The sequence below is a fragment of the Mytilinidion resinicola genome (genome assembly GCF_010093595.1).
Source record: "Mytilinidion resinicola strain CBS 304.34 unplaced genomic scaffold BDZ99scaffold_3, whole genome shotgun sequence".
NCBI classification, from domain to species: Eukaryota; Fungi; Ascomycota; class Dothideomycetes; order Mytilinidiales; family Mytilinidiaceae; genus Mytilinidion; species Mytilinidion resinicola.
The window spans coordinates 1,295,450-1,307,524 of record NW_022985439.1 but is presented as its reverse complement, the minus strand read 5'-3'; the positions used below and the strand labels follow the sequence as shown (position 1 = coordinate 1,307,524).

Here is a 12,075-nt window from a genome sequence, read left to right as displayed (position 1 = left end):
ACAGCACAGTCAAGATCTGGGATGCGAACAGCGGCGCGTGCCTGCAGACGCTTGCGGGCCATAGCGATTCGGTCTGCTCAGTGGCCTTCTCTCACGACTCAACACGGCTGGCGTCGGGGTCAGGTAACAGAATAGTCAAGATCTGGGATGCGAGCAGCGGCGCCTGCCTGCAGACGCTTAAGGGCCATAGCGGTCCGGTCCGGTCGGTGGCCTTCTCTCACAACTCAACATGGCTAGCGTCGGCGTCAAGTGACAGCACAGTCAAGATCTGGGATACGAACAGCGGCGCCTGCCTGCAGACGCTTGAGGGCCATAGCAATTCAGTCCGGTCAGTGGCCTTCTCTCACGACTCAACACGGCTGGCGTCGGCGTCAAGTGACAGCACAGTCAAGATCTGGGATGCGAACAGCGGCGCCTGCCTGCAGACGCTTGCGGGCCATAGCAATTGGGTCAGCTCAGTGGCCATCTCTCACGACTCAACACGTCTGGCGTCGGCGTCAGGTGACAAAACAGCCAAGATCTGGGATGCGAGCAGCGGTGCCTGCCTGCAGACGCTTGACGTTGGCAAGGTGCTTAGCAACATATCATTTGACACTACTGGCTTGTATCTTCACACCGATATTGGTGCTATTAGTATTAGTGCAACACTATTACTTTCAAGTACTACAACAACTATTATAGAGTCTCGGAAGCCAAAATATCAAGGCCTAGCGTTAAGTTCAGATGAGGCATGGATAGCACATAACTCTAAGAAGCTAGTATGGCTGCCATCAGAGTATCGGCCATCATGTTTTGCAGTGTTAGGGAAGAAAATCGGTATTGGTGTCGGAAGTGGAAAAGTCTGGATATGCGAAACTTTATGAAGAGTTTGTCACGGGCCATAGCCTGTTGATGCATGAGAGCCCGTTGACACGTGATGCTGAAGATGTTGAGGCTGGTGAGGCTTGCTGGCACGGCTGCGCGCAGCCAGCCGTACCCGTGCAGCCGTTATTAAACAGCGGTCAACACAGATATTTACGCAGCTGCCTGGTAGAAGGCTTCTGTTCTTTATAGCTTATTAATATATTTATTCGAACCTTTCGTCCTTAATAGAGTTAACTTATTATTCTTATTTTCTTTTTTATATCTATTTTATAGAAGGGCCAGGGATCTAGGTAAATATTTAGCTTCCTAATTTGCTACTATAAATCTTTAAGCATTTTCTAATTAACTGCCTTATAGAAACACGTGTTATAGTTTTACTACTTAAACGTTAGTAGATATAGATAAACGCATTTATAACGCTAGTAGGAAAAATAGCCTACCTACTTTAGCTACACTTTTATTAGCTTAAGCTATAGTAGAAAAGTACCTTTTAGTACTATAGTTAACAAATTACGTGCCTAGGCTAATAGTGCCTAACTAAATATATAAGGTAGGGTACTAAAGCCCTAATTAGCTATATATTTATAGCTATAAGCTTAGCTTACTAAATAAAATAAGTAAATTACACTACAACGCTTATATTAGACTTACGGGGTCGTTTTATCTTAGCTAGATTAGTAATTGCTTCCGACCGGAAGTATTAACTAGGGTGGCGACTTTATATAAATTTGCGTGCAACAGCAGCTATAAAGCTAATAACAACTTCCTAGTATAGTAGTAAGGCTCTAAGGCTCGGATAAGGCCCTTTTATAAGCGTTAGGAGTAATAGGAAATCGATAGTAGTGCTATAGCAACAGAATTCGGTTACGCTATAAAAGAAGGCTCTCTATAAATCAGGCGCGAAGGCGATAATACGAACGTAATTTTTTCCGTAGGAGAGGTTCTAAGGGCTTTAGGGTGGCTATAGTAAACAACTTATATAAAGCTATAGGAAATATTAATATTTATAGAGAGCTTAAGTTGTTTAAAGTTAATATACCCCTTATATTATGCGGCACGGTGGGTTTTACGCCACCTAGGAACGGACGTTATTTATAATACTAGCTAATTATAGAATAAACACCGTTCTAAAGATTAAAAACTAAGAATAGAATATTCTAAAGCTAAAAGTATAGTTCCTAACTATTGCTTTAGCGCCCTCTCCTACTTATATCTGCGCTAGAAAGCCTTAATTATTATACCCCGCCTCTAAAACCGGCGTTACTTGCAAAATATCTCTATAAACTATACTACAGGAACTTCTTAATTATATTATAAAATATATCTCCCTAACCGAGGCGGCTTCTATACTTAATAAAATAGGAAACATTTCTACGGAAAACGTGGTCCAGGATATACTTAATATTAAACTCGAAATATCTTATTATTTTACTACTGCCGGCGATATTCTCTCTACTATAGATTCCAGCCGATATATAATATTAGGGTCCTGTGCCCTCGACGTTATTATACCTAGATCCTGCGAGCTATATTCGGGTTAGGATCTCTATATAAAGTGTAATAATGCTAGTCTTAGAGCTATAATAGAGGTAAGTTACTAGAAAAGAGCGGGGTTATATTTAATAACCTAGCGAAAAAGCTAGCTTATATAATGCTGGATACTAGCCTAAACAGCGTTATTATCGGTTATAGCAACGCTATACGTTTTCGGGTATATCTTCGTGTCCGTAAGGAGGATAGCTATCCTATATTTAACTATAATACTTTTCCTATAGACTATAATAACACGGACTATAATAATATAATCTATAATAATCCGCGACGTATATATTATAATCCGAAGACTAGGACTACTTAAAATATTTCTAATAGGGCTAATATACAGCGGTACTATACCTGTATTAACTCGTTAAATAGGTATATTAGTACGAATTAAGGTATAGGAATAGTTATTATACAACGGCGGCATTTATCTATATAGTATATTGCTTAGATCGAACACTATATATAATTAATACTTTCTTACCGGTACTAAGATTATGCATTTTATGCCCGCGGTAACCCTAAAATATGCGAATAGAATACTCTATCCAAACAGACACGCGAACTAGTCGCGTCGGCTTCCTCTTAAATAAGGTGGCAATTGGAAGTAGGAAAAACAAGAGTTTATATAAGAAAGTATAGTATTATATAAAGCCGAGTACCGATTTATAGGTAATAAGTATACCTTTATTTTCTTTTATAGCGGTGCAACTAGTAAAAACCTGCCGCGCGATATTTTTTATATATTTTAGCATAACTACAGTAATAGGCACCTTCCTTTAAGCAGTTCTTAAAATACTAAAAGCTATAAGCCTTATTTCCAGATAAGAGTATAAATAAAAAAGGGGGAGTATATAGAATTTTTCTACTCTAAGTATGTTTTTAAGTAGGGAGATACTTTATTCTGCAATTTAATATTATTAGGGGTTCGTCGATTATTAATCCGCCTAACTACTTCTACTATTCTATAGGGAATTAGACGCCTTTAATATCTTTTAAATATCGCCCCTCTAAATAGTTTTTAAAGCAGTTAATATATTATAATATAACCTAAAGGTATTTTAATTTATATAGGTTTTCCGTTCTTTTTAAAGTTGCTGTAGAAATTTCCGTCCGGTTTTTTATAAACAAGTCTAATAATATCCTAGATAGTATAGTAGCTATAATAATATATACTTTAAAAACTTCGCGTATATACTAGGTATTGCTGTATATATACCTTAAAGCGATTAATTGCCTATTTTTCTGCTAGGCATAGATTTCTTAAATATAAGTAGATAGGAAAATCTAGAAACCGAGCGGTATATTAATAATATATAGTAGATAGACAAGGCGAATACTAGATATTAATTCTATTTATAAAGTATTCTAGTTTTTAGAATAAGGCAAATACTTCTAAATATAGTGCCTCGCTCTAAATCCTAAATTTAGTATTTAAAAAGCGCAGCCTACTAATAAGTGTATTAAGCCCTTTATATTTAGTTGGATTTAATTAAAGCTCTTTAAATAGCTATTCTATACGCTAGGTTTCTTAAATTACCTCTAGAGCTTACTAGTATCGTTCTCTTTTACCTAGATCTTAAATCGGTTTACGCCCTTAAAGTAGTTAAATATAATTATAAAGATAACTTAACTCTATTAAAAAAATTTATAAAAAACCGCTAAAACCCTTTTATATTCTATTGGAAAGATTTTCCTTATGCCGAAGCGCTTTTTACTACTATAGCGGATACTAGTAGTATTATAATAGAATCTAGATTCCTTAAATACTTTTCTTCCGGATCCTAGGAAAATAAATCTAATTACAATTTCTTTTATTAGGGCGATATAGACTCGATTAGCGCTATAATAAGGATTTTAGAAGAGAATAGAGTTTAGTAGAAGCTACTAGCAGAAGGCCTATTTAAACTTATTATATTTAATACTAGCCGAGAAGTTACTATCTCCCGCGAAATTGCTCGCACTTTAAAAAATTCGCTTATACTTCTAAGTTAGCGCCTTAAAGCTATTATAGGACTATTTAATAGAAACCTCTACTACTACCTTAGGGAGCCGGATAAAAAGTATATAAAGGCAGTTAGAGCTGCGCAGATATTATTTAATAAGATTACGTTGCTATTACGCAACGCTCTAGAAGAAATAAATAATTTAAGAGATAGTATAAAGATAAAGTCTAACTAATATAGAATTTACTAATAGGAAGTAGTAATAGTATTAGAGCGACTAGAGTATTATAACCTGTAATATAAATAACCCGAGTATAGAGGCACTTATAGAGATAAGTAAGCAAATAAAACTAATTATATAGGACTAGGTTACAGGACTAAAAGGGTTACGTGTAGAACGTATAGGGATCCTGGATTCCTCTATAAACTGCTAGTAGATAGGAATAATCTAAGGATAAGATATTACGGGGACAGGGTTATATAATAGCTCGAGAGGCTTAAGAAAGTAAGCTAGGCGAGCGCTTAAGGGGCTTAAGGCTGCGAGCTAAGAGAGCAGCTTAAGGGGCTCGAGGCTGCAAGCTATATAAGTAAAAGGTTTCTTAGGACAGAGCTTTTATATAAAGGGACGCTTCTTTATATAAATAGGAACCTTATATTTAACTTAAGACTTTAATACTACCTATTAGAAGTAATAACCCTGTTTTAGATTTTAATTAATTATTGCCTTACCTTTTAAAAACTATTACACCTAATAATAACTTACCTATACCCCGCCTTAGTATAAGACACTTAGAAGGTATAGAAGAGATAACCTATTATACTTTAAACACTGCTATATTAAAGGAGTTATATATAAACAATTAATTAAAATAGCCCTACTAACCCCTTTAGGTAGTATAACTACTAGACTAACCCTAACTATAACTAAGGTAGTAACACGTATACAGGCGTTGCTTATATAAATATAAACACTGGAAAAAGCTAGCAATACTAAAAATAAAGAGATTATAGCCCTACAGGGAAATTTCTAAACTATTTAAAAAGAGCTTACTACTACTAGAGTAGTTAGCTATAAAGGCTATAAAATAAATAAGCCCGAAGAGTTTACTAGGAAAAAAGGAGCTTTACAAGCGTTTATAACGCAGATAAGGCTATACCTACGTATAAACTAAAGCAACTTTAAATTTAAATTAGATAAGGTCTATATAGCAGCCACCTTCTTAAAAAAAGAAGCGTTTAACTAGTTTAACCCAATACTTATAGATTAGCTTAGCAACACTAATATAGATAATCGGAAACTAGAAACTAATATTATATTTAACAACTACAGATACTTTAAGTTAGCACTTTAGATAACCTTTAGAGACACTAATAAAAAACGGATAGTAGAATAGAAAATAGCAGTTCTAAAGCAGAAGGGCTTAACTAGCCGCTATACTTTAGAATTTATATAAATCGCGTCTAAGCTATTATAGGGAGATAAAGCTCTATAAGTATAATACTATAGAGGTTTTAAAGAAAATATTAAGAATAAAATTATATAAGGCGAAAGGCCTTTAACACTCTATAAACTTAAGGAAATAGCAATATAAATCGACAGTTAATAGTATAAGCAACGACTAGAACGGGCAGATAAAAGAGGACTTTATTCTTACGCCTAACTAGCTAGACCAAAGCTAAGAGCAACTAACCGCGACTATAGAAATCGTATAGAGATCGATATTATAAAACAACGTAATAACTAAAAGGGTAAACTAATTACTAATAAAGAAAAGTAAGAAAGAAAACATAACAGCGTATACCTATTATACGGAGAATAGGAATACTTCGCGAGTAAGTGCTCCAGGAACACCCGAACAGCAGCAGTTATAGTAAAGCCGAATATAAACCGCTATAATTCCATATTATAGACCGCGTGCTATAATAACAACTGCTTTACCTATTAGTTAGATAAGCAGGCAATAGGGTACTATTTAATATAAAGGGCGAAGGGACGTACTATTACTATAATAAGGAATAAAAAGTACAACAGCGACCCTATAGATAACTACTATGCAGACGTAGAAGTTAAAAGTATAGAAATCGACTACCCGTTAGAGACGGATAAGGCGTTCTAGATAATTAAACCGCGATTAGAACCCCGAACCGATATACCCGAGCTACAGGACGACAGCGAAACCAAGTTACTGGACACGAAAGCATAGGTCGATAGAGTTGTAGCCACGTACGAATAAAGCGCAAAAAAGATCCTCGCACGCCTTAACGAAGGACAAGAAGCGCAAAAGGCCGAAGACGCCACAGCGGGCGCAGAGCTAAAGGAACTAGCCAGTCACCAATTCCTAAGAGCTATACGGAAGACAAACCGAGATCGAGATCTACGGAGCTTTACACCCTATCGGTGAAACAGGTGTCTATAGTAAGGAAGATAAACGGCTGGATAGAAACCACCCGCTTTATAGATAGATATCTTAGGTATTTTATATTAAGGACAAATGCAACGAGCATATAATATATAAGAAATATTAAGGATAGTACCTATATCGGACAAGATATTATATTATTACGCAACTAGTACTGTTTAAGGAAACAAAGCACTATATTATAGGCAAAAAAAACGAACTTATAGAAGTAGCTACTATAGTTCTAGACCCTTAGTACCTAATAGAATATAGGAAAGGTAAAGACTGGCGAATATACTACTAGGACTTATATTTAGTGTATTGCGAAACGAAACACGCGAATTATTAGCTATAAGAACAGCTAAAAAACAAGCAGGTGCTTAAGCAACAGGACGGCCAGAGCAGCCAAGAACAAGGTCCTACGGAGCAGCCACGGACGAAGGAACGCGAACCGCGACCATTGCCACTCTGGTGGGAAAAGCCCACATCGCAGAGAAAGGAAGAACCCCGGTAACGCAGCCTAACTCTATTCCTATTTAGAACCACAGATATATAATTCTATTAGTTAAAATTAGTAGGAACCCGGTAAGAGCACTGCTAGACAGTGGCGCGCAGGGAAATTTTATATCCTATAACTTTATTAGAAGAAACCGGATCCCTTAGTAATAGAAAAATAGACCTTATAGACTATATATAGTAGATAGCACACCTATATAACACGGTAATAGGCAGGTAACTATAGAAACTTAACTAGGTGTTATATAGATTAAAAAATATAAAGAAACTATTAGCATAAATATAATAAACACGGCGAGATATAATATAATCTTAGGTATACTATAGCTAAAGCAGTATAACCCCTAAGTTAATTAGAAGTCTAGTAAAGTAAGGATTTAATTAGAAAGCAGACTAAAGGGCATCCTGCGCTAGAATAAGCCTAAGTAAAAATAAAATATTAATATAGATACCTTAAGAGGTAAAAAGGCCTAAAAAGAAAATAGGGTAGTAAGCTAATAGTGGCCTAGACCCCTAAGCAGCCGGTAGCTAGCTAAGGCAGTAAAAGCACTAAACGTGCTAGAAAAATATAATAAATTTAAAGGAATCTTTATAGAAAAGGTTTAGAATATATTACTAAAGCACTAACCTTAGGATTACTATATTCCCTTAGTACCAGGCGAATAACTACAGTTTAGACCAATCTATTTACTAGCCTAGAGCGAGCTAGAAGTACTGGAAGAATACCTAGAAAAAAACCTAAAGTAAGGATTTATTAAACTATTAGAATTGCCCGCAGGTTACCCCGTAATATTTATTCTAAAGGTAAATAGTAAGCTACGCCTTTATATAGACTATAGACAACTAAATAAGATTATAATTAAAAACCGCTATCTATTACCTTTAATCTCTAAGCTTAAAAACTAACTATATAAGGCTAAGTACTTTATAAAAATAGACCTATATAAAGGGTACTATTTAATTTAGATAAAAAAAAAAAGAAAAGTAGAAAACAGCTTTTAGAACTTAATACAGACACTTTAAGTATATAGTAATACTATTCGGGCTTACTAACGCGCTAGCAATATTCTAGGCAGTAGTTAACTTAGTACTAAGGGGCTACCTAAATCGGTTTATAGTAGTATACCTCGATAATATCCTTATATACTTAGAAACGCTAAGCAAACACAAGATATATATATAAAAGGTACTTAAAAAACTTAAAAAATACAACCTTATAGTAAACCTAAATAAGTACGAGTTCTATAGGCAGAGAGTCGGATTCCTAGGATGCGTTATTAGTCTAGAACAGATCGAGATAGAAAAAGGCAAGGTATTCTCTATTTAAGAATAGCTAGAGCCCGCGAATTTAAAGGAACTATAGTTATTCCTAGGGTTAGCCAACTACTACAGGCAGTTTATTAAGGGTTACTTAAAAATTGCAGAGCTACTTATAGGATTTACTAGAAAAAACATTAAATATAGATAGACCCTAGAAGTATAGGGTGTATTTAATAGGTTAAAGGTATAATTTACTTTAAAACGAGTATTAGCAATTTTTAACCTATAGAAACCAGTTACTATTAAAAGCAATATATCGGATAAAGTAGTAGGAGCGATACTTAACTAACTAGATAAATAAGGGAAACTGTATCCTATAGCGTTCTACTTATAAAAGCTAAGCATAGCTAAGCTAAACTATAATATCTATAATAAGGAACTGCTAGCTATAATAGAAGTATTTAAATAGTAGAAAGTTTACTTTAAAGGGGTAGTATATATAGTATAGGTGTATATAGACTATAAAAATCTAATATACTTTACTATAACTAAGAAGTTAAATAGGAGATAGAAAAAATAGTTAGAAAAGCTAGGAACTTTTAATTTTAAGATTATATACCGAAAAAGATCTAAAAATACTTATATAGATATACTTAGCAGAAGGCCGGACTATATAGAAGGAGCTAAGAAAGCTAGGCAACCTATACTTAAGAAAACTAGTCTAGAAACCCTTAAATTTAACTATATATAAGCAGTAGTTGCTTATAGGTTTAAGAATAATAAGTAGTACAGATAAATTAAGGCAGCACAGAAGGTAGATTAAAAAAGCCGGGATTTAGCAGGTTATAACTAGTAGAGTTTACGCCTAGAACCTATAAACTAGAAACGCGGAGAAATCTAGAACAGTATTATTACCTTATAGAATAAGATATTTATACCTAAAACCTTATAAAAAGAGCTTATTAAGAAATTCTATAGTACACTAGTGTATAGGCACTAGGGAGTGGAAAAAACACGGGAAAGAATTGCAAGAATATTCTACTTCCCCGGACTCCGGAAATTAACGGAGAAAATTGTACACAGATGCAAGTGCGCGAAAAATAAGTCGGTATAACACGCACCGTACGGACTAATAAGGAGTCCTTCTACACCGGAAAAAGTATAGGAATCTATTATATAGAACTTTATAGTTAAGCTACTATAGTTTATTAAACCTATAATAGGTATAAAGTACAACGTAATATTAGTAGTTACGGACTAACTAACTAAATATATATACTTTATCCCTTACTAAAAAGTATTAACAGCAGAAAACCTAGCCTACGCGTTTTTAAAGTATATTATTAGCAACTATAGGCTACTCTAGGAGATAATTTCAGACTAAGACAAGCTTTTTATATTAAAATTCTAGTAGACCTTTACCGTATAACTAGAGATAAAGTATAAGCTTTCTATAGCGTTTTACCCTTAAACGGACGGGTAAATAGAAAGGCTTAATTAGACTTTAGAATAGTACCTATAATACTATATTAATTATAGGCAGGATAATTAGGTATTACTACTACTAATAGCCTAGTTTGCCTATAATAGCGCATCTACAGAAATAATAAAGGTATTGCCCTTTTTTATAAACTATAGTTTTAATCTAGAGGTGTATTAAAAACCCTAACTTAATAGTATAAGGGCCTAAAGGGCACTACTATTAGTTAAAAATATTAAAAAGCTATAGAGGCAGCTCTTAATAGATATCTAATTCCTAACGCTAAGGTTAGCAAGATATTATAATTAATACCGGAGTATTGCACTAACCTTTAAAAGGGGGGATAAAGTCTACCTACTCCGTAAAAATATTAAGATAAAACAACTAAGTATAAAGTTAGACTATATTAAGATTAGACTATTTAAAATATAGGACGTTATTAGCCTAGTAAACTATAAGCTTAGGCTACCTAATAGAATAAAAATACACCCGGTCTTCTATATATTGCTACTAGAACCTGTACTACCGGACGCTAAGCTAGAAAATAATATAGAGGTTAATAATAATAATAAATATAAAGTCGAGCAAATCCTAGATTCCTAATAGCACGGTTAGCAAAAAAAGTACCTAATTAAGTAGAAAGGATACAGCACTTCTAAAAATATATAGGAACCGGTTAAAAGTTTAGTAAACTATTAGAAACTCCTGCAGTAGTTTTACCGCTAGAATCCGGAACAGCCTAGAAAAACGGCAACAGCGCACTATTTAACTAGGAAGGATTAAAAGAACCCGGAGAAGGAATACTACTGCTATATAATTAGAATATATAGTAATAGAACGGACGGCTAGTAGTGCCCAGCATACCTAAGGAGAAAGAAAAATACCTAACAGTTCCTAAGGTAGAAGGTAAGCCTTCCTGCTCGGCACGCTCTTATTCTTTCTACTTAGCCTCCTTCTAATTATTTTCCTTAAGCTCTTCTAGAGTCTTAAAACTATAATATATTATCTTCTTACTATGCTTACACAGCAACTTCTTTTAAAAATCCAGGTAATCTAGCTTTACTATAGCCGCTTTTAGGGTCGCATAAGTTTCTAACTCCTTGCGATAAAGTTTATCCTCCTCGCGGGCCAGCTTCCGCCCTAGAAAAGTTAGCCGGGATATAGTTATAAGTAATAGTAGATTATAATAGCTTATAGGCAGCTGCTAAAATACCAGCAATATTATAGTTTAATTATTACGCCCGAACGCAGGCGGTATAATAATCTAAGTTAAATATAGAAACTATATATAATAAACCCCGAGACTTATACTAGGAATAAAGTATAACTTTTAAACCAGACGCGTTAATATAATTAGCAAGTATAAAACAGCTTTTTTATTTCTTAGCTTTTAAAGTATTAGATATTATAAAGAAAGAAATAGAGTAGTATAATAACAGCCTAATAGATAGGGTATCGCTAGCTACTTATCTAAGACCCTACTATAGAAGTACTTTTAGGCCGAAAGCTTTAGAAAAGGAAGTAAGTATTATAACCTGTAATATAAACAACCTAAGTATAGAGGCACTTATAGAAATAAGTAAGTAGATAAAACTAATTATATAAAACTAGGTTACGGGACTAAAAGGGTTACGTGTAGGACGTATAGGGATCCTAGATTCCCCTACGGACTGCTAGTAGATAGGAATAATCTAAAAATAGGATATTATAAGGACAGGGTTATATAATAGCTCGAGAGGCTTAAAAAAGTAAGCCAGGCGAGCGCTTAAGGGGCTTAAGGCTGCGAGCTAAAAAAGCAGCTTAAGGGGCTTAAGGCTGCGAGCTATATAAGTAAGAGGTTTCTTAGGACGGAGCTTTTATATAAAGGGACGCTTTTTTATATAAATAGAAACCTTATATTTAACTTAAGACTTTAATACTACCTATTAGAAGTAATAACCCTATTTTAGACCTTAATTAATTATTACCTTACCTTTTAAAGACTATTACACCCCGACAACAATTTACCTATACTCTGCCTTAGTATAAAACACCTTTAAAGGTATAGAAGAAACGACCTATTATAATA

At 34.4% G+C, this 12,075-nt stretch overlaps 1 protein-coding gene across 1 annotated transcript in view; it reads left to right on the top strand.

Moving 5' to 3' along the window:
• BDZ99DRAFT_434927 (uncharacterized protein) overlaps positions 1-863 on the top strand; it is a gene marked incomplete at its 3' end in the record, with an annotated part of 5,226 nt that extends 4,363 nt beyond the window's left edge. Inside the window, exon 8 of the mRNA XM_033717464.1 lies at positions 15-863. Coding sequence (XP_033581913.1) covers positions 15-863 — 849 coding nt within the window. The remainder of the gene's footprint in view (positions 1-14) is intronic.
• Between the last annotated feature and the right edge of the window lie 11,212 nt (positions 864-12,075).